This window comes from Branchiostoma lanceolatum, chromosome 18, assembly GCF_035083965.1.
Source record: "Branchiostoma lanceolatum isolate klBraLanc5 chromosome 18, klBraLanc5.hap2, whole genome shotgun sequence".
In the NCBI taxonomy this organism is placed as follows: Eukaryota; Metazoa; Chordata; class Leptocardii; order Amphioxiformes; family Branchiostomatidae; genus Branchiostoma; species Branchiostoma lanceolatum.
Window position 1 is genome coordinate 11,017,079 of NC_089739.1, and position 27,563 is coordinate 11,044,641.

The following is a 27,563-nucleotide window of genomic DNA, read 5'->3' on the forward strand; positions in this document are numbered from 1 at the left end:
TCCTCCCTTATTGAGATAGACATAACAGTTACAAATTATCAACATTATACAGCCCTCTGTTAACATACAATGCACACGTACAATTACATTTAGACAGAATGACTGGAATTTTGCACCTCCCCTTTCCTTATTGGTTATACAATACAATGCATATCCCCTTTAAAATCTGTTGTACATTACTCAAAAATCTCCCAATCAACAGACATTACAAAACAAATTCCACACCATGTTATTAACATTAACATTTGAAAAGCATCACAGTGACTAACATGTTGGGTGATATTTTGCTAGATAGACACATTTGTTTGTAGATGTACATGACGTTATATAGTTATGACGTTATGAAAAATCATAAATGATAAAGTTACTGGAGATTTGATATAGATGGTAGTACATTGATTGATATATTTACTCAAAATGTTTCTATAACTATGAAAGATGAAATGTTCACAATGTCATTTATTTAATTCTAAATTTGCAGTTTCCACCACAACCTCCCTATACTGAACTCAGTATGCCACAACTGTTTGTTTCTAAGAAATGTTTCAACTGCAAACTTGAAACACAACAAAAACCAGATTCCCCCTCCAAAATCAAGACCCCCATGAAGATCGATCACTTACCAGTATTTATCAAGTGATGATAATCAAATCATCATTTATAAAAGCAGCTTAAAACAACAAATTTACTGTAACACCACTTTCCCAACAGTTTTGTTGTTATTTTCTTAAGTCAAAATATCGTGGTCAGGGTTTTCTTTCCTCAGGTTCTTGTGAACAACGGGAGGTAGGGAGACTTTTGTGCGCGAGTTGAGCGTTCCGAAGAGTTCCGGACATGCCCGAATCCCCTTGGTGATCTCGTCGGCAACCTTCGTGAGGTCGTACGCGATTTCGTCGGTAACGACGGAGTCGTATTTGTACTTGGGGTGGTTCTGGACAAAGGCACGGATCCAACGGGCTGTTGTCATCAATTCACCTGGAAAATGTAAAATCATGGATAACACTTAGTCTATAATGAAAGCTCATCTGTGTTGGTAGTAATCATAATACAATGCTAAACTTTCTTCCAACACTAAGGTATTCACGGATCGAATTTTCGACGACCACTGTCGCCTTCTTCAGGATCAATAATGACCAATCACTGCCGAACGTAAACTTGCGAGAGTTACGGACACGTGACTTTATTGACACGTGTCGTTGCGGATACGTGACGTCAGCAATTGGTCAAACGTGCCAGGAAGTTTATAACGCCCACTGTCTCTGTTGAGTGACGGCTGGAGTGCCCTGATGTATATGGCCTCCTTTATACCTCTCATAAAGTAGTCCTGCTCAGTGTCCAGTATTCTGACTTTGTCCAGCGAGACGGTATGGCCCGAAGATTCAATGTGGATGTGTTGAGAGACTTCAGACGAATGCGAGCTCGGGCGTTTGTGTTCAAGGAATCTAGTTCTCAATGAGCGTTCTGTTTCACCGATGTAGAATTCGATCCGTGAATACCTTAGTGTTTGAAGAAAGTTTAGCATTGTATTATGAACACTTAGTCTAGTTGTCGATCCTTTTGGATAGATTTCTAGCTTAGCCCATGAGTGTGGTAACAAAGTTATTGCTATATCTGAAATATCCATGAATAAAAGAAAGTCCTCCAGTAAATTTTTTTTCAGTTTCAATTGTACCCTTTAAGGAGATATAACTGTACAATATCTACTAATTTAGCTGGAATTCATCATTTATCATGAGTTGCATTTTTTCAAGTATGTTCAAATTTTATGAAATTTGTTTCTGTTAATTAATTTTGTGTTATATGATTCTAATTTTGATTACAACGCCTTTGCCATGCATGTCTGTGTGATATAATAAAAATGTTCTTTTGTTTTGAAAATTGAATAAAAAGAACATGGAAAAAAATCTATCCGGAGGATCAAACAGTGTTTTTTCAAGGTCACTGAGCCCCATTCTATGTGATAGGGTAGATTTCCAGGCGAAAAATACCCTTGTCTCTCTGCCGATTTTGAAATTCAGCAACCATCCGGTGATCAAAAATTCGGCCAAAGGCCATCGATTTTGTGATGCTGCTTTTCATATCAAAAGACTATTTACCTGACAGTGTATCTTTAACCTTCTCCCTGCTGCCTAACCCCATAACCAACACAAATGTGGTACCAAAAGGCTACATTAACAGACTGAAGGTTAAGCACAAGATGTGCCCAGTGTCCTTACCTGAAGCCCTTTTCTGGATGAGCCTGAGGTACTGCTGTACAGAACACCTGGTGTCCACATCCACGTCCACCGTCTCCAGGTAAGAGTTCATCAACGACACAAGACCCTGGAAACCTCCGGCCTGGGGGTCAACAAAATTATTCAAAATTCAGTACATGAAATATCGTCTGACCAACTGCTGATGTCATGTTTATGGAAACTCAAGTGGGCAGCCTGGTATCCGATTCCTATTCTAGCTCCAATTTGCTCCTCTGATCGCTACCCCGCTGAATAGTTTTGCATCTGAGTTAGGTAAGAGTCACGATTCTAAAATCCAGGCTGGACTGATTTCCCAAATGAAAAGTGTACACCAAGAAATATACAAATTATGCTCATAGCTATTTTCTTTCATTTTGCGTCTTTTGTTGTCTTTTATCTCATACTTTCATTTCCGCAAACTGCCTGGAAATGTGACTCTGGTATAGATAGAGAAATTATTGACATTGAAATATTTATACGTGGGAAGCCTGCTTCACCCTGAGTAACATTATTTAATTTCAAATTTTTGGGATTCATTGCATCTTGGATAATTGCAATTCAGAATGCATATTTTGAATTTTGTTATGTCCCAAAGAAACATCCCAATGGTGACAAATTGGGCCATCTAGCAATATTCTGTGACGGCTAGGGTTATGGCTAGTGCTGCGTACCGGTACTGTGTACCGGTACTGTACCGTAAAAATTGATTAGGTACAGGTCCAAAATACCGGATCATGAAGTACCGGTACTGTACTGATGTAAATTCACACCAAGTATGCGCTTATTTTGTGACTGATCTCCTAACCTAATAACCTCATGCAACACCAAACGTGACCAAAATGACACATTGGAACTGCGTAACTTATAATGCAACAGATCATTCAGGCAGGTTGGGAGTTTTGATAGCAAGGCCAAGGGAGTTTGGCGGTAGGAAACCTAGTTATGTTCTTTGAATAAAGATACTGACAAGTTGAAAACAGTTTATTTAATGTTTCTCTCATTATTGAAGAAGTTCAGAAAAACACATGTAATTTTTTCAAATTGTTCAGGTACAGGTACAGGTCAGGACCTGTACTAAAACTTTTGTACCTGTACCTGTACCTGTACCTGATGTTTCGTTTAGGTACGCAGCACTAAGTTATGGCATCACAAAAAATCATCTTTGGAGCTATGAAATCTTTGATTTCTTGTATGTCTGACCTGTCCGTTAATAATCTCGTTGATTGTCATCTTGGTGTACTCCTGCTCATCCTCCCCGTTACACTGGTTGTAGGACTTAGCCGCCGCCGGCTTGGTCTCAAGGTCATCACAGCACTCATCTGGAAAAATAGATTTTAAAGTAAAAATAGGTTTTCGATGGAGAATATTCACATGATGCAAAATTAACATCTTTATGATATAGTGTTCCAGAGGCTACACCAATTCGATTTGTTGGTTTTTGGATTCTCATAATATTTCACTGGAAAAAATTATGAAATCAAAGCTTGAGGTCGAGGTTCATGCATTCATTTTCATGCCGTGAATATAGTGTAATATTGAAGTTTTCCTCTTTGCCCTATAGATCTGCTTTATAAATCCACTTGCTACAATTTCACCTTAAAATTTCATCATCTACTTGGATGTAGAACCTAAAGACTGGTTGTATCCAAATTACATGATGTACATTTTATGGTCAAACCTCTTTCTCTATTTACAATTCCTACCCACTTTGCAGTTTGATTTGTTCAGACTTACTTGGAGGTAGAACCTCCTTCCTGAACCAGAACTGCCCCTGTCTAACCGCATCTCGCTTCTGGGCCTCCTGCATATTTTCATCAACCTGTTTGAAATAGGGAAAAAGTTCAAAACAAATGTTCACAGACAAACGAGAGATCTGACATTGTGTTTGCTTTGATTGTAACATGATTGTAACTTTACTTTAAAACTGATAGATGTTTCAAGGCCCTTAACTCAAACTACCAATTGAAAAAAAAACGCTTCACAATCTTTTTGTTTCTTAAAAAGTAAAGATTACAGGTAGTAGTCTTTTTCCCTACAGCAAGTTATCGCTACTGACAACACTTTCAAAACACGAAGGTACCAACACTGACAAATGAAGGAACAATGAATTGTGCACAATAGATCTATCATCTCATTACTGAAACAATTTGAATAATTTCTTACTGTGACCTAGCTAGAGCCGAGGAAAAGACCCACCTTAGATATTGGAATGAGGAAGTTGAGGTTGTACGACAGAATGACTCTTGTTAAGAGAACGATGAACACCACGTACGCCGCGTTCTCAAAATCTGTCAATTGCACCTGTACAGCAAAATGGAATAAGGAATGGTGTTATTGTTGTTGTCAACAGTTACATAGTATTACATGTAATTCAAACAGGGTACATAATTTATACATTGCTTTCTTGAGGCCGTATAAGCAGTGAGTGTTATGTTAGATATGCCATTTTGTCTTGATCTTAGTATTGGAAAGCTTCCACAGCCTTTTACCTTCCCAACCAAAGTACTAATTCTTACACCTGGGTAGAGTGAAGAAATTTGTGTTAAGTGCGTTTTGTTAAGTGCCTTTTCCAGGAATGTTTGGAATCGAACCCGTTTGGCTATCAATGCCTCATATGGCGTAACATGATAATCATTATAATATGATATAACTGTAACTAGATACCCTGAAACTATATATTATATCTAATATCTAATGCTGACTACATTATGATGATTTGATCAAGAGAAAATTGACTAGAGAGTTGTCTACATTGTGAAGTATTTTTTTCTAACATAATGATATAGTTACATGTAAATAGATATTTGCTTCATACAGCAGGACTTCTCAAAACTCCCAGTCTATTTTCATATACAAACTGGTTTGTCCGTTCCACTGACCTCTGTTGGCCTAAACTCGACCCGCCAGCCAATGGGAGAGTTGGGAGGAGGCGGCTTGAACCTCATGGACTGCCAGTTGGTCGACTGAATGTTCTGGAAAATGAAAAAAGTTTCAAAAGTTAGTATCTTAGCCATCTTAGCAGTTTCTTGCAGATCTAACTTAGCATACAAGGTCAGATATAGAATCTCTTTTTTGTTGTGTATAGAAAATATGTTTACCACTAATTGTTTGCACAAAAGTATGGCCGCATTTAAACAGACACCAATCCCAGTGGACAAGCCAAAGTGCTTGCACAACTGTGCGATCAAAGGGAATTTTGCATATCTCAGACCATGCCAAGTATGAAATACAAAATTGAAAATCTGCACCAAGATCTATGTCCATGTTGCTGACGTTCAATGTTGTTGTGTTCTTTGGTAGGACTCTCAGACAAATATGGGCACCACCTTATACTCTACACAGTGTGGGAAGAATTCTAACCTTACTGGACACAATTTAGATATTTGGAAAGAACTCCAGGAAGAATTGTAGGTAAAAGTTGGTAAAATTTCTAAAATGGTAATAAGACAAACAAACAACAAAGATCCAGTGATCTCACCTCGAAGTGATCTGACTCCTCGTCATCGTTCAGGTGGATCTTCTCGCTGAAGAGCGAGATCGGATCCCGGATGAACAGGTGAGCGAAGTGACGAGCAAGGAGCCTGTCAATCCCTGGGGATCAAAACAAAGTTCATGACATGTTTTATGCACATGTAATGTCCAACATACATGTATGGTGTCAACTCTTACTTAGTACCCTAAGACCGCGAAACCTAAAAAAAACTATTCAAGAGGTGAATTCAAAGTCACAGAAATCTATTAAATGCAGCATCTGTCATTCAGTAATCCCTGAGTTGTGCACACTTCAGATATCCAGGTGTTCAAGACAGTCTTGAGAAGAGTCGACAATACTGCATTTTTAATGTGGCATGAGATACCCGGCAGGGTTTTTGCTTATGAGACATTTAAAAATTTTTCTTGTCTGTCTATAGTGCCCTACAGAGCGTTGGTATCTAATTTCAATCTCTGCAGGTCATTTACATAATATATGCACATTTTGCTTCATCACTGTCCATGACATGTTCTATAGGCCATTTATAACATTTTATATTGTATTTTTGTTTCAAATCTATGCCTGTTGGTTGTTTTAACTGTTAGCACACTGAAGCAGCTGTTTTAATGGCACCAAATTTCCTATTGGTTACAGAGTTAGGCAGCAGGGAGAAGGTGAAATTTGCACCATCATTGTCCAATGTAAATTGCCCTATAGGTCGTTGAAAAAGGTCCTGCAGATCGTTGACCCCTACCTGCGTCCTGAAGCTGCTGACAGATGTCCTCGTCCAGGACAAGGTCAATGTCGTTGTACTTCTCAGCCTCAGGGGTCAGGTAACAGTCGATGGAATCATATCGGGACTTTGGAATCACGAACTTGTCGTTCTTCAGAGGCTACAGAGAAGAAAAGAAATTAATATGTTTGAGTGGCGTCTGTGTGGCACAGTGGCAGTGGCGTCTGTGTGGCACAGTGGCAGGGCATCCGGCTATGAACCAATAAGACCCAGGTTCAATCCCCAGTGGAGTACCCAGACATGTCCGGACATGAACGTGCACCCAGACGTTGTGCCCTTGGGAAAGGCACTTAACACACATTTCCCATGTCCTAAGCCAGCAGTAGGGTTTGGGTTGGCATTAGGAAGGGCATCCAGCCGTAAATACTCTTGCTACAAAAAAGACTTGCACTTGATGAGGAGTTCTGGGGCTTCCCCATCCATGTGCAAGCACGTCCAACCCCCATATGATGGGGAACAAAAAATGACGTTAAATTGGATAGAGAGAGAGAGAGAGAGAGTGGTGATTCAGTCTACATGTACCTACTAGTAGCAGTTTGTTAAATGTTTGTTTGAACCTTAAAGTTTGTTTATTCATGATAAGCTCAAATCAGCACGCAGGTGGCTTTTCATTGAGGTTATGAGGGAAGAGGTAAGGGTCAGATACAATATAGCAGAGATACACAGTCACTACTGTTATTCTTTGGTATGTATAGGTGGTAACTTAATATCAATTTTGTACACTTAGTCTTGTAAATTTAACATACACTCAATAGTTTAATGTATACAAAAAAATGTAATAATCAGTCTAATTCTGTTTCTATATAATTACTGTTCATAATATGATATAGACGGTATAATTGTCCCTTGGCGTAATACACCAGCTTTGCAGGCCTAGGCAGCAGCTGGTTATATTACACAGAACGACCTGTCACACCTAACCTTCGCACATCTATGTGTTAGCGTTGTTTCAAGCTCAGCCCTATACATGTACATGTATATGAGGATGCTCCTACAGTACTTGGTGGTAACGAGTTCCACTCTATGATACAAGTCATGTAGTTTAAGGAAAAACAAATTTTGAAGGTCTTGATTCTGGGTTGGAGGTGGTTCACCTAATAATAAAGTATATTTCCTGTGTGTGCTACTAATTTTAGTTAATATTTTTAAGATTATTTTTTTATTATTTTTTTATTGGATTTCACAAAATGAACAACACATAATACAAAACAAGAGAAAAACAAAGTACAGGAAAAGAAAACCATAAGCCACGGATCCAAAACAATAAGTAAAGGTGGAAACAAAAATGAGCTACTATGTAGATTATATAAAAATAATAATAACAGTATCATTGGCAAATAAATATAACAAAATCAATATCAACCAAAGATTACAGAACATTGAAATCAAACAGAACTTATGTTGACAAATGAATATGAAAAGTCCATTTTTAAGATTAGTTAATATAATAAATAATTATGTTAATCAGTCACCTCCAGTCCCCTCTCCTCTGGTGTCCTACAGTCCACCGACCCCGCGATGATGTTCCACCTGCAGTCCACGTCCGCCAGGTACCCACGATACACCGGGGCAGCCGCACTCAGCGCCAACTGATGACACAGAAAGAAATATCAATCATGATCATACACGACAATTTTTCAAAGACTGACTCTTAATGGTTACTAGTACTTAAAGGCATCCAGAGCATTTTATGAGGCTTGAAACTTGAATAAAAAAACTCAAATTTCTAGTCATTTCTACAAATATAGTAAGTTTCAATAACACTAATGCGTTGACCCATTAAATGTATTTAAGTGTCCTTTTGATGAATTCGTTCTTATTGTCGTCAATATTTCAAATCGCTATTCATGATGATAGATTTGCACTTGAAGTCACCATAGAATTATTGAAAACCATTTGGAAGAAAGAAAAAAAAACTTGAAGTTTGCAAACAAATGTGGTACCATTTAAGACTAATGTATAGTCACTGAACCCTAAGGCTTGTATTTCCAATAGGTAATGTCTACAAACCTGACGTATCCAAACAAAGGTACATTGTAGGGTTGCCTAGTCTTTAGACAAAGGTACATGTACATTGTATGTAACCCTTATCCACACTGTAGTGTGGACTTTTGGTGCAAGCTTTCTTTATTTTGACACTTTGCCAGTTCAAAATACCCCAAGTGCCATGCAGTTCACACAATCCTGTATGTATATCAAATATTTACAAGACTTAGTATGGCTACTCCCTGACAGCCTTCCTTAAAAACAAACACTGTAAAACGCCTTTACTATTAATTACCATACATGACAGCATACGATGATATCTATAACAGGACTAAAGTACATGTAGGGATGACAACAAAGTTACTTGCCCCCATTGGAGCCCAAGATAAGACCCACTAAAGTAAGGCCCTATAAAAGTACTTACCTTAACTTCAATCTTAAAAACACTTCTACATCAGGAAGTCACAAGGGTTTGATACTTGATAAACATGCAAAGAAAACAGAGGGTTGTACAGCTCGACCTCGCAGAAACGCCACCCGGAAGTAAACAGACCCTATCTCTGACCTAGTTCCCGGCCATACCCATCTGCATGACCCAACAACTCACATGTGTTCTTACGCCACTTAAACTGCTGAACTAAACAATTTTCAACTAAAATGGGAAAGCTAAGACCCTACCTGTTCCTTCTAACCAAAAAAGTCTCCAGATTGGGCAAACAATTTCAAGGAAAAGAAAGGTTTCAAAGATTTTAAGTAGGGTCTACAAACGAGTTCAAAGATTGCGCAACTCAACTAAGGGGTAAGCCCTGTACATGTATGTGACAAACAGGTGTAGAACACTGAAAAACTGTACTGTATATTCATGTGTGTTGTGTTAAAATACTGTAAATGCAGAACTGTTCGCGGTGGTTTTATGTTCACGGTTTTCGCAGTGACCGTTCCATCATGCACTTAAAACCACCGTGAACATTTTTGTCCAATATTGTAGCAGTATGTGACTATAGCGCTGCCGCAAACTTTATATATATATGGCCTCCGTCGGTCAGTATTGACCATGGTAAAATCCTAATTCACAACAGCCCTACAGCATCGACTATGGCTAAACAGCCCTATACGAGAATGGCAGTCTCTGCCACAAAAATCACATCTGTAAGCTGACTCAGTTCTGTTGCAAAGCTCTTTTCTGCGGATCCGCTTTTCTTCTGCGCTGTGCATCAGTCTGACTTCTCCTGATTTGAGCTGTCTGAACAGTGTGCATCTCCACCTGGAACGGTCACTTGCAAGGTCCTCCCAGTGCTCCGTATCAATATCTAGAGCCTTCAAGTCCCTCTTGCAGACATCTTTGAAACGCAGCTGTGGCCTCCCGGTACGTCTCTTTCCTGAGATCAGTTCTCCGTAGAGAAGGTCTTTGGGGATTCGGCCATCCTCCATGCGACGGACGTGGCCTAGCCAGCGAAGTCTGCGCTGCCTGAGCAGGGTGAACATGGTGGGGAGGCCGGCGCGGGACAGCACTTCGGTGTTGGTCACTTTGTCCTTCCATGATATGCCAAGGATACGGCGCATACACCTCATGTGAAAGGCGTTTAGCCTATTCTCCTGCTTGGCATAGGTCGACCACGTTTCACTCCCATAGAGAAGTGTGCTGAGAACGCATGCGTTGTACACGGCCATCTTTGTCTTGACAGAGAGTTTGGGGTTCTCCCACACTCGAGTGGTAAGACGGGCGAGTGTAGTTGCTGCCTTTCCAATCCTCTTGTCGATCTCCTTGTCCAAGGAAAGATTGTTGCTTGCCGTGGATCCGAGGTATGTGAAGTGGTTCACAGCCTTCAGTTCATAGTCACCGATGGTGATGGCCGGGGGTGCTTCTACATCCTGGCCCAGCACTTCTGTCTTCTTAAGGCTGATGATCAGACCAAAGTCATTGCATGCCCTGGAGAAGCGATCCATCAAAGACTGGAGTCCCTGCTCTGTGTGAGCTGCAAGTCCGGCGTCATCAGCGAACAGTAGATCTCTGATCAGGGCTTCCCTTACCTTTGTTTTGGCCTTGAGGCGGTTGAGGTTGAAGAGTCTGCCGTCGGATCTTGTGCGGAGGTAAATTCCTTCAGTTGCTGTTCCAAAGGCTTGCTTCAGGAGCAGGGCAAAGAAGATCCCGAACAGCGTGGGGGCCAGAACGCAACCTTGTTTTACACCGCCGCGTATGTCAAATGGCTCAGACAGGTTGCCACTGTACAGTCAGGGCTCGATCTTAACTATGTCCCGATGTCCCGGGGCCACTAAAATTTAGGCCGGGACAACTGAAAAATCTATTTGGGACACTTTTGGGACAATAGGAAAATAATCAACTAATCAACATCAGAATGTCCGATCTCCCCGCGGTAGACCGGATCCGGACCGCAAGCGACCAAAACGTAATCTAAGACGACCACGTCATTTTCAAATGTGTGGCGACGTCAGTTTTTAATGGTAAGTTGCGGGAAATCACAGTAAATCGGCTCGTGTGCCGCTGGCAGCATCGCGCGAAAACGTAAACAATAGCCGAGTAGGTCTCCATGTGCACAATCTGCGGGGCGGTTCCCGACTATCAGAACAGCCATAAATGTATCTGATTCCCGGGGAATCTCCTTATTTGGAAGTTAACAGTCCGCGGTTGACCAACACAGAAGCTGTTCTTTGTAAAAGATTCCTTTCTCTGTCAGCGCGGGGATAGAATTAATTCTTAACGGTATTTCTGACAAATTTCTAGAGCAAGGTTACGTCATTTTCCAATCCATAACAGCGAATTAATGCACAGAAAATTAATTTTTACAAAGAGAGGAAGATAAAGTTTCAACTTCTTTAGAAGCTTCGCCATGATTGGACGATTCGGCTACTGCAAATTTGTGGTACCGCCCACAAACCGCCGGCTTTCCTTTTAGCAGACTTTCTGCCGCCGACGTCGCCATGGTCGCGACTGTCATCAAAGGCTGCCGACTGTCAATCAGCGGCAACTTTGTGGGAAAACGCGCGAGTTGGATCTCCGTGTGCCAGTCAACAGCGAACCTCTGACGATTTTACGTTCCCTTAACTTTCCCACAGCGATGCTTGTACAAAGTTTTTATTAGACGGAAGTTCCGCGTTATCTGTAAGACGCAGAACAGCGGTTTCGGCTTCCTGGAACGGGCCGGCGGCGTATGTACTTGGGGGAGAGGGGTGACGCGATTTCTTAGACGGGCCAAGGGCCGCGGCAAGGGACTTTCGTATTAGGATTTTCGCCGCCGACCGCCGAGGGAAGATCACCTCGGCGGCGATTTTTCTGGAAACATGCCGGCGTCGAAGCGTACTATACCAGGAATATCGCTTCCAATTTCGCACCGAAGAAAACTTCTGACAGCGACGATTGTTGCGCTTCGACTTAGGACAGCCGGACACAGCCAAAAAAAGGAAAACTGGTATCGACTATTGATATTGTTGAGTAGCTAAATAAACTATTGATATTGTTGTTTCTGAGTTTCAAGTTGTCTTTCACCAGAAGTATTGTATGTCAAGGTCCTGTGGAGAAGTTGATTGACTGCCACGATTGTCATAAATATGACCCTCAAAACTGAAAAAAAAGCCTTCTCAATACCCTAAAATGCAAGAGCTTCCGGGGGGCTTCGCCCCCCTGGGTCCCCCCAACGGGGCTCTGCCCCTGGACCCCGTCGGGGGCTTAAGGCAGCCCCCGAACCCCTGCCCCGATGCTGTGAAAAAAACCTGGCGAGAACACTGTTCATTCTTTTCTTCCCACCTGCCACTGATAAAGTACAAGTGGTCCCTGTAAATGTACTAGACTAGTGTCACTCAGTGACTCACTATGTACTGTTTATTTTCAGAAAAAGATTATGTTCTTAAAATGACTTTTTGAAGTTCCCAGTTCCCACTTGCCACTTGTTACATGATAAGGCACTGCAGCAAGTGGTCTACCTGTAAGTGTGCAGTGGACGTTGCACTACTATCCATAAGATATAATGTAATAAATCTGTTGTTTAATAAAAAAAAACAAGATAAGTTTGAATCTGAGTTGATTATTTCAATGGACAATAAGCTTACACAGCAATACTGTACTCTTACTGAGCTTTACAGTTGTTGTAATACATAATTTCTGAAAATAGGGTTGGGACAGTCCATCCTCACTTCGGGACAGTTGAAATTTATTTTTGGGACAATGCTGGGACAGTAGGGAAAAAAGTTAATTTTGAGGCCTGACAGTACTGTCCCCTTCATGTTGGTGTGGAAGGATTCGATGAGGCTCTGTAGCTTTGGTGGACAGCCTATCTTGGGTAAGATCTTGAAGAGGCCGTCTCTGCTAACCATGTCGAACGCCTTGGTGAGGTCGATGAATGCTATGTACAGAGGCATGTTCTGTTCCCTGCACTTCTCTTGCAGCTGACGGAGGGAGAAGATCATGTCGATCGTCGATCTGTTGGCACGAAATCCACACTGCGACTCGGGGTAGACATGTTCAGCAAGCCGTTGTAGACGGGCTAGTACAACTTTCGCGTATACCTTGCCGACCACGCTGAGTAGTGAAATTCCCCGGTAGTTGTTGCAGTCGCTTCTCTCTCCCTTGTTTTTGTAGAGGGTGACAATCTTGGAATCTCTTATGTCCTGTGGGACTGCACCTTCCTTCCAGCACTGACAGAGAAGTTCGTGTAGCGGGAGCAGTAAGACGGTCTTGCAGTGTTTGAGTAGGTCGGGCGGGATTGCATCACTGCCTGGTGCCTTTCCTGTGGACAAGCTGTCGATGGCTTTGTTGAGCTCATCCAAGGTTGGCTCAGCATCTAGTTCATCCATGGTTGGCAGACATTCGATTGCGTCGAGGGCTGAGGGGGACACAGTGTTTTGCCTGGAGTAGAGGTCCGAGTAGTGTTCCACCCATCTCTCCATCTGTAGCTTTAAACCACCACGAACACCCCATTTTCCCCTTAGTGCGAAATAAAAACCACACAAACTTAAATACATTAAATTTTACAGTAGTCAGCTTCATACATCTTTCTTGCAGCAAAATAACAGGTACTACATGTAAATCCACCAAATGTACAGCAAACTTTAAAACGGAAGAACTCACCCACTACAACAACAAAACCACCATTGATAGACATTACGAGATTGTAAATATCATCAACATTTCAATACTCACAAAGATGGGACACAGTGGAGCCAGTTGGTCGTACAGGTGCCTGGCCTCGTCTATGTTACATGCCTGGAACGTCATCTGTAGACACGAACACCCCATGCCGAACCCCATACAGTCCATGTAGATATGGTCTTCCTTAGCAGCCTTGGTCGCTTCTGCGTCGCCGTTCGAAAACGTCTCCCTGAATGGTTTTGGCGTGTTTTTGTCCTGGAAAACTGGACATGAAAATCAGAGGTTAATACTGTAATTCACTTTATCTTCACGGTAGCAAAATTACACGGTGTAAGGAAAATGGACATTTTTCCTGAACTTTAACTTCACGGTGGCGGCAAGTGATTTACAGAACGGATGTGTGAAGAAATCATAAATGATAACAACAGGTTTTTTCACGGTGATGATAAGTTCACGGTACATAGATGACCGCGAAAACAGTGAACATAAAGTTACAGTGAAAGAAACAAGAATTACAGTATTGATCTGGTCCATCACATACATGTATGATGATGAACATTCATCAATGGTGTCTTACATTTACATGTAAAAAGTTGTCTTGTAAAGAATCTAATCTAAATGTTCTGGGTTTGAATCCCTAGCAGGGCCCAATGTTGTGCCCTTGAGAAAGGCACCCTACACTAGGTCCTAGTGCACTCAAATCAGGTGAAAATGAGTACTACCTATCTCCAGCAATGGCCTAGTGGGTGTTCGCCTTGCATACGGCGTCATGAGTTCAAACCCCGGCCGGGTCATATACCAAAGACTCTAAAAATGGTACATACTGCTTTCTCTGCTTAGCACTTGAAGCATTTTGGAAAGAGTATGGCAGTTAAACACACACCACTACCAGTGGACTAGCCCCCTGCTGTAGTGACTTGCACAAAGTAGCGTGGCCCAAGGGCTACGGAACCGGAGATGGGCGCCACCTTATGCACCTTCGGTGCGGGAAGGACCTTAATTAACTAACTAACTATCTCCAGGATCAAACCATAGATGGATCAATCCTAAGTCCGGCCTTACAAAGCTTGTACCTACTGTTTACAATACAAATTAAACTGGTGTGTTATGCCTTAAGGCGGTTTACCATGCAGTTATGCGAAACAATTACACAAATCCGTGTTGACAACATACAACAAGGTTATGATTATTTCAGGAATTAAAAATGAATCGGACCATGATGGCATGAAGTGCGCTCAAATGCTACATGTAGTATTCCAACTGTTCATCTAATACATTTTCACAAAATTGTAAGTTGTATACAGCATTTCTACAACTGCCTTTTTGTGCTTGATATTCTAGCGACATATTGTGTACACAATGGGTAACAAGACATTTAAATCAAGGAATCAGTGTCTATCAATACACCATGACTATTGCTCATCATTACCTGGTATGTTGATACAGACTTTCTCCCCTCTTCTCTCCCTTATATTCCGGGTAAGGGTCCTATACAACAACAAAAAGATCATGGTAAACAAACTAGGATAGAGCAGATACAGTTTTATCAAACTAGGACAGAATTGCCAAGTGTGGGAACAAAATAGGACAATAACTGATTTTATAACATTACCAAAAATCATTACCATCCATCAACCGTGTCACTCTGGCCTTCTTGACTTATTCTCTTTCAAAGCCTAAAACAAAATTGGCCCCTGCAGTTCCCAAAAAAGCCACTAGGTAGCCCAATAATCTTACAAGAGTCCCTTTTATTGAACTTGACCCACATACTAAATATCATAAGGATCCAGCCACAGCTTCTTGTTTGTATGTTTTCCACTGTGACACACACACACACACACACAGACAGGCAAGCTAACGGCGACGAAAACATATAATATCAACCTTCTTGGCGAAGGTACAAAAATAACAACCTGACCAACAAACAGAAGCTGGTAAAAACTAAACATTGGAGTCATCGTTTCTGCTTCTCACCTGAACCGAGGATGATGGTTAATTGCTGAGTCAGGGAAGAACAGCGAACGTGATGCCGTGTTTACTGTCGGGTTACACTCAACCTGCGGGTCCGTGAAGCCTGGACTCCCAAGCCTAATTTGCGAAAACATAAGATTCAAGAAACATTTCAAGAAACTTGCTACATGAGAGACAAATGAAATAAATCTATAAACGCCATCAATCAAAAAAGTATGTCTCCCTTCATATTTCTATCCTACATTCCCTACTACTATTTTGACTCTATTTTGACCTTAGCAGGGTCCATAGAACACAACAAGGGGCATTCTGTATCACCCCAGGCCAGGTATCAGCCCGACCGCGTGTATAGATCTGACATGCGAGAGGGCCGGGACCAAGGTTGATGCGTAATACATCATGTTGTATCTTATCATGTCATTATAACCCACCTTGAGAAAACACACATTTCAATGCGGAATGCACACACGTCAAGCAGTTGAGGAAAGTTGGTGTCCTCGAACAAAAACTTGTAACAGCCCAATATCCCAACATCCCGACGCCTGAATCCAGTATTCAAATTTTCGATAGCGGCGCACTTTAGCACACTCGAAATGCATTTCTAAATGTTCTAGTGAAAGTTATCACCCAGTCTTTAACTTCTGTATCAAACGTTTTTGCGGCCCATGGCAGGTATGACATAAATTTAAATATCCTACAAAGTGAATTTTATGTACCTTGGAAAGACTGTGAAAGAAATGGCAGTTTCTCCCAGTTCCTGGTCTAGTAGTGACAGCAACTCCTCACGCCTGGAATATACAAAATATGCATATCAAGAAATACACACAAAAATATTCAATATAAGACCACAGGAGATCATCTAGAGGAGACTTTAAAAACTATATTGAGAAAAACATTGTAGTACCTTACTGTAACAGTACATGTATATGAGGGAGGGAGTAAATGTAGCCTGAGATTCAACTGTTCCTCCCTGCCCCATAATTAATCTTGACCGCTTGCTGTATCTATCTGTGTATCTAGAAAGCTATTATTAAAACTGTGCCCTTCAGCGTAACATATAAGCTGTCATTATTCTGAACAACCAGTCTCACTATAGCTATAGCTTTTGCAAATCTAACTGTTGCGTTGTTTGAAACTATCTACCGAGGGTGCTCCTACAGAAGTTGGTGGCAACGAGTTCCACTCTACAACAGACCTAGAGTAAACCGAGCTTTTGTACAAGTTGCTGAAGTTTTATCAAGAAATGTCAGAGATGTGTGGCCTTAGATGTGGAAACAATTTGTACCATTTACCTTAGCCTCATGTTAGACTCCACCATGTTGAAGTGTCCCATGAGTCCTCCGTAGGGCTTCCCTGGCGTCCCCTCGATCATGTAACTGGCATACTCCGGTCTCCAGGTCGTGGGGGGATCACTGTGAGGTAGGGAACTTATGGTTAACCTTCATCCTTAAGGTCTCATTCATGAGTTTTTTCGCCCATAGGATTACATGTTATAATACGTGTTTTACATGGGCGCGTTCGTAATGAAGATTAGAAAATGTGCCAATGTTTTTCAGTCCATGTTGAGAACATTTACCCTAGATTATGTAAAAAAATTGACAACATTTTCACTACATACAATCTCTTTTTATAGCAATTACAAACTGCACTTGGCTACACCCCCACAAAGCCACTTTCCAGCTGTAAGCGCCGGACCGATTCACACACAATGCCCGGCCTGTGTACGTCCGACCTCGCGCGCGGCTGCCGAACTTTGCCTGCTAATTTCTTCAGATACAAACAAGCTTTCATCAGTTTGACGCTTGAGATAGGTTGGCCTAGCCAAAAGGGAATTTCCCACCGATATACACACACGTTCATGCAGCCGTTCATTTTTTTGGGCCACGCACTCTTTTAGCATACCCACTCGGAGTAATACAGAAATGAGACCTTAAAAGGTAACTGTCCAGCACCAAATCTGCCTTGGTTACATGGGGTTAGGCAGCAAGGAAAAGGTTATTGTCTAGTGGTTTAAACTTTTGGCCAATGCACCACATCCATTCATTCATGATACATCAATTTGTTAAACAAATCATGACGTTTCTTTTTATACTTAATTTACATGCTATAAAATAATTAATGTCAGTTCCCTTAATTCCAACAGGCATTCCCTTTCTAAGACTGCCAAATGGAAAAAAATTGATATCAAAGCCTTTTCAAAAATATCTTCAACACAATGGATGTCTGAAGTGTGCATATCTTGGGAATTACTGAAAACAGATGTTGCATTTGGTACTAGATCTTCTTAACATCTTCATTTTTTTCTTCTTTTTGATGTGGCTGTCTTACAATACCCAGTAAATTTATAAGAGTTGAATCAGATGGCATTTAGTACTCTTTTCTGGACTACTTTTAGATTGTGGGTTCAAATCCTGGTCTGGCACAATCGAAAATACCAAACTTATCAATAAAATTATTAATTTAAAAGTGGTTACCGGTATGTCTGGTTGTGTTATGGCTAATAAACTAATTGAAATCATTCATCTGTTCATTCATCTAATCATTCTACTCAATTCATTCATTCAGGCATTCATTTGTTCAGTCAATCATTCAATTCATTCAGTCTTTCTCTCATATACACAGCTTTTATTTATATAGTTATTACACAGATCAGACTTTGACTACAGAACAGTTACTGGTTATATAAGGCAGTTTACTGAATATGCCAAGAACAAAAAGGTTATGGTTGTATCAAAGTTTACTTTGGACTTTCTCTCTCTCTCTTCTCCAGTTGGTCCAAAACTTCGTTCCCCTTCAGACTCAGGCGGGCCGTCTTGTTGTCTTCGTCCATGACAACCAGCATGTACTCCACCTAGCAACCAAACACAACATTGTGTAAGTTACAAGCAACAGTAAAATGGAATCTTTGATATTAAATGTAACTTTCCTTTCTTTCTTCAAATCTTGCTCTTTTTTTTTTCAAGTATGATTACCTACAGGTATAGATGTAAGAGAGAGTATGCAAATAAAATCTTGAAATGTTCACAGTGGTTTTATTTTCATGGTGTTTACTCAAAAATTTCTTGTGTGGGTTCCATGAAAAAAAGACTCTTTCATGGAGATATTGTTTTGCGTGTGCTTGCTTGTGTGTTTGCGTGCGTGTATGTTTGTACGTCCGGATGCTTAAAGTCAGCATAACTGAGGAACGTCCAGATGGATTGTAAAATTATGATATTTGGTATGTGGTACTAGGTGTTAGGAGGAGGAAGGTCAAGGTCGATTTTTGGCCCCCTGGTATGTGTCACTGGAACTGCAATGGCGTATTTGTCAAAATCTTTCAAGGAGAATAACTGAAGAAAGGAGCAACAGATTTTCATGTTATTTGATATGCTTAATAAGCTTAGACAGAGATGTACACAATGAATTGCAACAGAAGTTGTTGAAGTGAAACTAATAAGTAAAAGTAGCACCAATGTGGAAGCCATGAGTGTAGTTGCCAACTTGGTAAGTGATACCAGTCTACCACACTAGTGTCATACAGTAGTAAAAGACTAGTTGGCTGTGATACCATGTTGTTTCGCTTCAATTCTTCGTTGTTACAACATTTATGGTGTCTATTTTGTAAATTTAACATTCTTGTTTTTCTACCCATCTTGTTTTTTTTTCCCCCCTCCCACTAAATTTGGATTCTGCAGAGCATGTCATCCATGTGGCCAAACCAGTTTTTGGTTGCTTCTCGGAATCGCCTCTAAGGCTTTTTCCCATTTTGAAAAAAAAAAAAATTGGGTCACTCTTCCAATTCACAAATTTTTCCTCACGACTTTACTATTTGTTCACTTGTAAAAATCAACAGCCACCAAAATAGAATCATTATAAAGGCCTGCACATACTGTACCTGAAAAGTGTGGTCACATTTTATCATAAGTCATAATTTCTCATTTATCAAAACTATCTCTCAGTATCAATCCATAATATTACATAGCAAAACTTACAGTTACAAGGTAATTTTGTCACTGAAATTATAGTGTACTAGATCAAAGAAAGGGGTTCATTGTATAAAATGAGCCATACAAAGCTGAAACTTGAATAATCCTCTTATTCTTTGTGTAAACCCTAAATCTTCACCCCAGACTATTTGCAAAAAAAATGTATTTTTACTTTTCTTCGCCATGTCGCTCCAATTTCTTTCTAAAAAAATCCAAGAATCAACAAATAAAATTGGTGTTGCCTGAAATTTACTTGCTGTGGCCCCACCCCCCTTGCTTGATTCAACAGCGATAACATTGTACCCATGTACAATTGCGCCTCGCCATTAAGGGGAGGGGCACTTCTTTTCACACCTGTGTTTACTCAACAAAGACTACACAACTGCCCCCCTGAGGCCACCCGTAATCAACATACCGTAAAATTGCAAACTTTTACAAGCATTCTTAACCGTATTTTCTGATCTATTTCTTTTCCTTTATCCAAGATTAAGAATTGTACACATCATAAATAGGTCAAGATTAAGCAAATCTAGACTAATCTTGCAACTTCAAATCCTATATAAAAAGTTCTTTTTTTAAAGTAGTTTTACAGTAATTTGCATTCTCATGCCACTTGTGTACATGTGAACCTAACCTCATTACTTATTAAGCAAAGGTACAAATAAACATAAGAAGGATATTCACCTTTGACACAATTTCTTTCCTGTAAAAGGTACTTAAAAGATGTTTACCTTCTTAAGGTAACCCAGAATGTAGGAGAAATAAATAATTCAATCAATGCACTTTACATATCAACTACTAGTAGTGTTGTCTGTCTTTGCAACCTAATTTGAAGACAACTCTGAACAGTAGTAATTAGCTCTACCTTTTCCGAGAAGGCTATATTTTTGTTCCCATTTGTGTTAATGTATAATTTATGTGGTTGAACACTTACAGCGTAACTCAAGAATTCGAAGCTATCATCATCATGGATAAATTGCCAAATATCAATTTAACTCAAGCTACTGGATTATAAGAATTCAGAAACTGTCAAGCAGATTCTATCCAATTTGTGTATCTATTACCTAAAACCTTCATAGACAAATGGATGGATTGGCATGAAATTTGATATGTGGTTCCCCTTTCAAAGATTTCATTTTGGGCCCCCTGGCAGCTTGTTTTCGTATTGCAGCGGAACCTCCGGGTTTTGATATCTCTTTGTAAACCTATTTTTGAGGAGACGCAATTTTGAGGAAGAAAGAGATTAACCTGTTTTTGCGGTGTTTTAAGTTTGCGGTTAAAACGGTACGTTCTGCTTCGGCTGCCTTTTTAAAAAAATTTCAATAGACTTAATCCAGACACAAATACATTGTAGTTTTCCAACCTGCAAATTTACATATTCATACCCCCACAATAAAAAGAGGGTCTGCATGGGGGGTCCCAAAAATGCTTTACGCTGAATTCAGAAGAACCCCCTACTAGTAAGTATTACGCTAAAATCAAGGAAGGCAATTACACACAATTTGGTTGCCTCGCTACGAATTACGTGACTAAGAATAGTAAGATTGTTTTCCCTTAGCCTCCGTTGCAGTCCTTTTCCCCGCAGCGTGTTTTTTTTTTTTCAACTTTTTTTGGGGGGGGGGGGGGACGCCACGTATCTGCTTGGGATCCCGTATCCGCCGTGCCTCTGTGTCCACTATAGACCCTGTGTCCGCTGCTGGGGAAGGACTGCGTTTTGTCGCTTCCAGCAAAGGCCCATCAAAAATCACTTATCACCATTGCCATGGATGTGCGAACTTCCCGTAATAAACACGGCCAGCGCGGGGAAATCTTCATGCCCCTTTGAGCAGCGACAACGTTCTAACGGTTGCCGGGATGTCTTTTCAAAACACGACGGACGGACACCTAAATGAACGAACCTTTCGCATTTTTTCCTTCGTACATCCATCGAAGTTGCTATAATGATTTTGTGCTTTTCGTGCAAGGAAACGTGGCTCAAACATGTCTCACAAAGCGTGAGAAAGCTGCAATACTTTCTCCGCGCACGCTGCGCTAGACAATGGCCGATCATAATCTAACCCCTGACCCTTTGTTGTCTTCTCTGTCGTATAAGAAACACTCTAATTATAAGATCTCTTAGCTACGACGGCTGAATCCACAGAAGATATCAGCAATAGAAAGAAACATCAGGCCACATTTCAGACAATTTGTAACTCGACTTTGAAGACAACATGATAATCATTTGCAAGGAAGCATGCGTCACTTCACGTGGGCTTTGTGCAACGTAACATTTGAATTGCTTCTCGTGGTAGTGTGAATTACTTCTCCCGGTAGTGTTAATTACTTCTCGCGGATACATTAATTGCCTTTGCTGGAAGCGACAAAACGCAGTCCTTCCCCAGCAGCGGACACAGGGTCTATAGCGGACACAGAGGCACGGCGGATACGGGATCCCAAGCAGATACGTGGCGCCCCCCCCCCCCCCCCAAAAAAAAATTGAAAAAAAAAAAAAACACGCTGCGGGGAAAAGGACTGCAACGGAGGCTAGTTTTCCCTACAACTTACGGTAAATAAAAATTGACTTCCCACGTCACACGGAAAAGATCCTCTAAAAATGACATCTTTTGTTTGGTATCGCTTCTTTCAGCCAATTTGTAGCAGGTAAGTTTTGAGCCCTGAAAGATGCTTTCAGGATCAACGGTTTTTGATTGACACAACCGACAGCTCCATTACATAACACTGAAATGTGATGCCAACAAGTTGAATCAATGATTGTGTTACTGTTAAAGATGAGAAGACAAAACAGAAGGACATCGAAACCCGGGGACATTTAAGTCACGCTACTGATGGCTAGGACTTTGGAGATAGACAAAGAAGTCACGGTTGGAGGGGGGGAGGTAAAAAATAAAACAACAAAATCAATAAGAGTTTACAGTCAAGAAACTGTACAGTACGTTAGTGAACAGACACAAAACACTGCAAAGTGAAAAAAAAGGGGAAAACTCAGGTCCAGTGTTTAGGTATGCAGCACTAAGCCTGACATACATTTGTAATATGGATTTCAATTACTCTTCAGGAAAGATAATGGAAAAAAATCACACAAAAAACCCTTCTCAAGACAGACAAGATCTATTGTCTTAAAATAGGGAACTGTTCTAAGTAATATTTAGAGGACCCTATATAGCTAAACTGGTTGAGTATTTTGCTTTGTCATGCTTGACATGTGGAGACAAGATAGTACTAGTGTCATCACCTCACTGAAGATGACCTGAACTAAATCTGCATACTGGTTGAGTAGCAAACGTATATATATATCGACTACTGCCAATCTTGAAATGTTTACAGTGATTTTATTTTCATGGTGACGTTTTACTGCAAAACCATGACACAGCAAATGTGTTGTGCTTTGTATTTTTACTGCACTACGAAAATCAAACACTACAAAATAGCTCCTTTCACCTCCCATCATAATAAATTCTACACAAAAGTAACTGAAAGCATGGTACTTTGATCTAGTACTCGTAATTAACAAGGTGCACACACAAAAGACCCTGGCTTGAGCATTCTTAACCCAAGGACAGTCTTGTCATTAAATGGGACTCCTTAAATCTAATTCTTATCAATTTGAAACTCTCAAGACATAACCTACAAAGTTAAACTCACAACTAGCAGTTCCATAATAGATTAAATTTCTACTTATAGAAATTTCATAAACTGTACGCACTTACAATACATGTATATTGTATAAACATTTGTAGTATTTTAACATTTTGAGCATCACGTCAAGCAGTAAAAATCTGCTCAACGTCACTTTTACTCAAAATGTCACGGCCCAATACATTAACATATTTATCCTCAGCCCACTTCTTAAAAGAAGCCAACACACTTATCAAGAAGATTAGTAGGGGTGACACAGTGTGCTTGGGCAAAAATATATGCGAGCTGTAGCGAAGCCGCATTGCACTACTAGCGAACAAAAAAAGCATCATGCTTCGTCCTCAGTCTGAGGTTTGACCACTTTACTAGTACCTACCTACTAGTACCCTACCTGCATGTACTTAATGTTGACATGAGCAAACTAAAAGACTTTAAGAGTAAACACTCTAACACTTAAGGTGTCAGATAAGATGACTTGCAGAAATATCTTAAATCCGTTTTGGCATCACAACATTGGAGGGCTAAATCTTCAAGCCTACTAAAATACACATCTAAACCCCAATTTTCCTGTTACATGTACTAATTCTTTTAGTATTATATACTACATGTACGTGTACAAATGAATTCAATTTATAGTGACAGGGGAACAAGTGGTGATTTTACATGTGTTATCTGTCTGTTGTCCTGGTAATAATTGTCTTTCCAGATCCGTTGTGTATTCTAAAGAATATTCTAGGTACACCTTGGTTTAGAATCTTAGACAAAATGTTCTGTCAGCCTTCCATACATAATATTGCTTTTTATCACCAAATGTTTCATAGAGAACTTTTAACTGTTACAGTACTAGTATGTACATTTGTATAAGGTTTAATACTTAAGTGCAACCCTACCCTCACACCACCCCTCCCTCTGCACTCCGGTATGCTCTTTTTCAAGTTATTTTCCCCCTCCACCTACCAAAAGAATGAACTAGATTACTGTAAATGCAGAAATGTTCACGGTGGTTTTATGTTTGCAGTTTTCGCGGCGACTGTTTCACCGCGAACTTAAAACTACCACCGCGAACATTTTTGTCCAATACTGTAGTAGTATGTGACAGTACTAGTAGAGCACTGCCGCAAACTTAAATCCACCGCGAACACTCTATTTTCTCCTTAGCGCGAAATAAAAACCACTTAAATGCATTTACAGTGAGTCCTTGGTGTGTGGTCTATTTTATGTTCTTGCCTGTCCAGTTTTTTAGCTTCCTATCGTGACCGGGACCGATCACTGCGATTAGTTCTCACCTCATTACCCTGTAGGTGTGAAAACTAGGGATAGTTCTGACTTCAGAAGTTGCTAATTTAAAACTTACGAAAATAGTTTTTTGTAGCCTTTTGTTGCAAATTTCCTACAACAAGTCGACCTAGAATGCCAAAAATAGTTACTCAAGCAACTGGATAAAATTTTGAAACAGTCAGATGTTTCAGACAGCATCCGCTATCTTTCGTCAGTGACTAAAGAAAGATCTGGTAAAACTTTTAGGAAATAGGTGCACTGGTGCACCCAACCCAAAAGAATTTTGGGCGCACCACATAGAATAAAGTTGAATGTCAGCTAAACATGATTACAAAATTTAACTTCAATCTGTAATTCTTGGATAACCTTAGAACTTAAAACAATTGATACATCAAGTCAAGTACAACAAAGGGATACATTGCTATTTCTGATACTTACATTTCAAGAATATTCTGTATACTTAAAGTGTACATTGGTGCCGTTACCCTATAGCCTAAAAACATATCTAGATGCACTAGTGCACCCACAGTCAAAAATTAATTAGGTGCACAGTTCCAATTTTGGGTGCACACGGGTGCACATGCACCCAGTTTTTCGAGCCCTGATATGTTAATGAAGTGAAGACAATTTCGGATGGTTCAATAGAATAGTGAGTCTCATAGAATGGTTGTTATCTAGCAAAAAATTGCAAACCTTGCACTGAAAATGTATTTAAGTTTGCAGTGGTTTAATGTTTTTAAGTTTGCAGTTGCAACTTTTGTAGAAACCTTCCGATCCAACAAACAATGATCAGACAATTTCTCTACATCTGACATGGCAAAATATTAGCATAGTGCTGTGTACCTAATTCTAAACCCTGGATCTGAACTGGACTTTTTAAACCTAAATGTCGGGATTGAAGTCGGGACTTGCAAAAAAATCTCTCGCTTATATTCTCCTTTTTGTTCTAAACCATCTAAAACCTTCCATTGTGAAATTTGTGCTATATAAAGAAAAAAACATTGCTGTTTTGTGCTTATTACTGAGCTTTTTAAGTTTACCACTTACTACATGAGCTTTTATGTGTATTTTTTAGATTACACGTAAAATTTATGCCAACATGCAATTTTACATGTAACTGAAAACTAGCACGCATATGCTATGGGTCAGGTTCTGACTTATAAGTCCGAAACTGAACCTGAACATACGTTTAGGTACACAGTATAATATATCAGCATGACATAGCAGAAATATATTTTGTGTATACAAAGAAAATCTGTGAAAAGATTAACATCCAACCCTTGAATATACACTTTAATTAAAACTATTTAAATCAAACATAAGATTTGGATAGTCAAAGCCTTTATGCCTTGTGTTTTGAAAAGAACAATGTGGTTACTAGGGAATTTTGACAGGCTAGAATTAGTAGAAACAACATAGACCATGTTCACATGCCTAATCTATAAACTTAGAAGAATCTAGAAGCAAGCAGAAGCTGATACTTAGTTTAGAGTAGATCTACAAATGTCCTTTCGAAGATTTTGTTCTGTCAAATGCTCAGTTATCAAGAACAAAAAATGTGTTCTAAAATTCACGACAACTCCCCCTTTTCATACGAAGAGATTTTCGTAGCCATTCTTTGATTTTCTAGGTGAAGCGAACTTGGGTAGAAAATCCGCAGGAAGATCTTCCGAACCACTTCTAAGACATCTGCATCACACAGGAAGTTCAAGGAAACCTTCAGCGACGTCTTACCTCGTCTCCCCATTTTAAGACGTCTCCGTGCCGGTCTTTGAGTCGCCGGTAGATGTTGATAAGTTGTTGGATGCCGTGCTTGCGGACATGGTCCGCCCACTTTTTCGTCTCTTCCCAGCTTAGCGGCGATCCCAGGGACAGTAAACCCATCTTGAGACAGTCTTCTTTCCCTTCTTGTTCCCTCTTAAGAAGTACGTTAACCGCCCTTAGCCTGAAGCTGTCATTTGAAGGAATTGAAGGATGTCTAAGACAATATGATGTCAATACCCGCCATTGTTGGGGCAAAGGTCATATCTGCGTGCGCAGGCGCACAATGTGTCTACAGCATCCGAACGCAAAAAAGCAATTTTTTAGTAATCTCCAAGCAGATGTGGGGTTTCATGTTACACGTATTTTCGGCATTTTTTAACGTCTTTCTGGTAAATTGTTATTTTCACGTTTTGCCTCAGACTATGAAAACATAAAAGTGCCACGACATTTACATCTGCTTGGATATTTAGGCTTAGTAGTCGTAACGATGACTCAGCGATTTGTACTTAAAGTATAACGTTACTGATTAACGTTATATTCTAGAAACCATTTGATTTGATTGATTGATTGATTAATTCGATTGATTTGATTGATTCGATTGATCGATTGATTGATCGATTGATTGATTTTGTCTGTACAAAAGCTTTTAGACATTTCTTTAATTTTGTGCCTCCGCCGCAACGTTCATTCGAATTAAAATAACAAACTGTAACTGTTATCGATAATCTGATCACGTCAAAATTACCTTAGTACCAAACCAATTACCCCACCCCATTCCTCAGATATAATGTCCTTGCCTCACATCGACACATATATGTATTTTTCCACCCGAATTACGAATTGAGCAAAATTTTCGCCGCCGATTACGAATCTATTAAATTCTCAAAGTTGATTAAGAATTACGTTAAATCATGAGGCTTCCCAACCGACATCAACACTTTATGCTATATTCAACCATCTTAAGTTCTGGGTCAAAACTATTAATTTTAGGTTGAATACCGACTTCTGTAGACACCTCCTTGACGGGGGCCTGCATGTTGTCCCGACATCGCTCGGCGCTAAATTTTGGAGCACTGCCTAACGTTACATGACGCTAGATTCAGTCAGCCTTTCTACGCTCTACTCTAAATTCTATGTCAAAACTCACACAACTAACGGCTGAACTCTTGCATCAAAGCATAGCAGCTTGAAATCATCTGACTGAAATTTGGTCACCTCCATTAAATATCAATCTGTTTTCCCCATGCACAATGTCCATGACACGCATATGTATTTTTCCACCCGGAAATAAACAACTTTAGGAACAACTTTCTCGTAACTTTTGAGCATAACGTGTTGCAACTGAAAACCCGAAGAAGCA

The 27,563-nt window shown here is 40.1% G+C and overlaps 1 protein-coding gene across 1 annotated transcript; it reads right to left on the reverse strand.

Moving 5' to 3' along the window:
- Window positions 1–462: 462 nt before the first annotated feature.
- LOC136423918 (glutamate--cysteine ligase catalytic subunit-like) lies at window positions 463–26,478 on the reverse strand. Its single transcript, XM_066412311.1, has 16 exons — window positions 26,174–26,478; window positions 18,302–18,411; window positions 16,853–16,972; window positions 16,277–16,348; window positions 15,564–15,677; window positions 15,019–15,077; window positions 13,641–13,852; window positions 7,972–8,088; window positions 6,461–6,599; window positions 5,713–5,825; window positions 5,114–5,206; window positions 4,431–4,535; window positions 3,969–4,053; window positions 3,435–3,553; window positions 2,217–2,337; window positions 463–975 (listed from the first exon to the last, which is right to left on the reverse strand). Exons 1-16 carry the CDS (start codon window positions 26,321–26,323, stop codon window positions 728–730), a joined length of 1,977 nt encoding a protein of 658 aa, XP_066268408.1. The 5' UTR covers window positions 26,324–26,478; the 3' UTR covers window positions 463–727.
- Window positions 26,479–27,563: the final 1,085 nt, after the last annotated feature.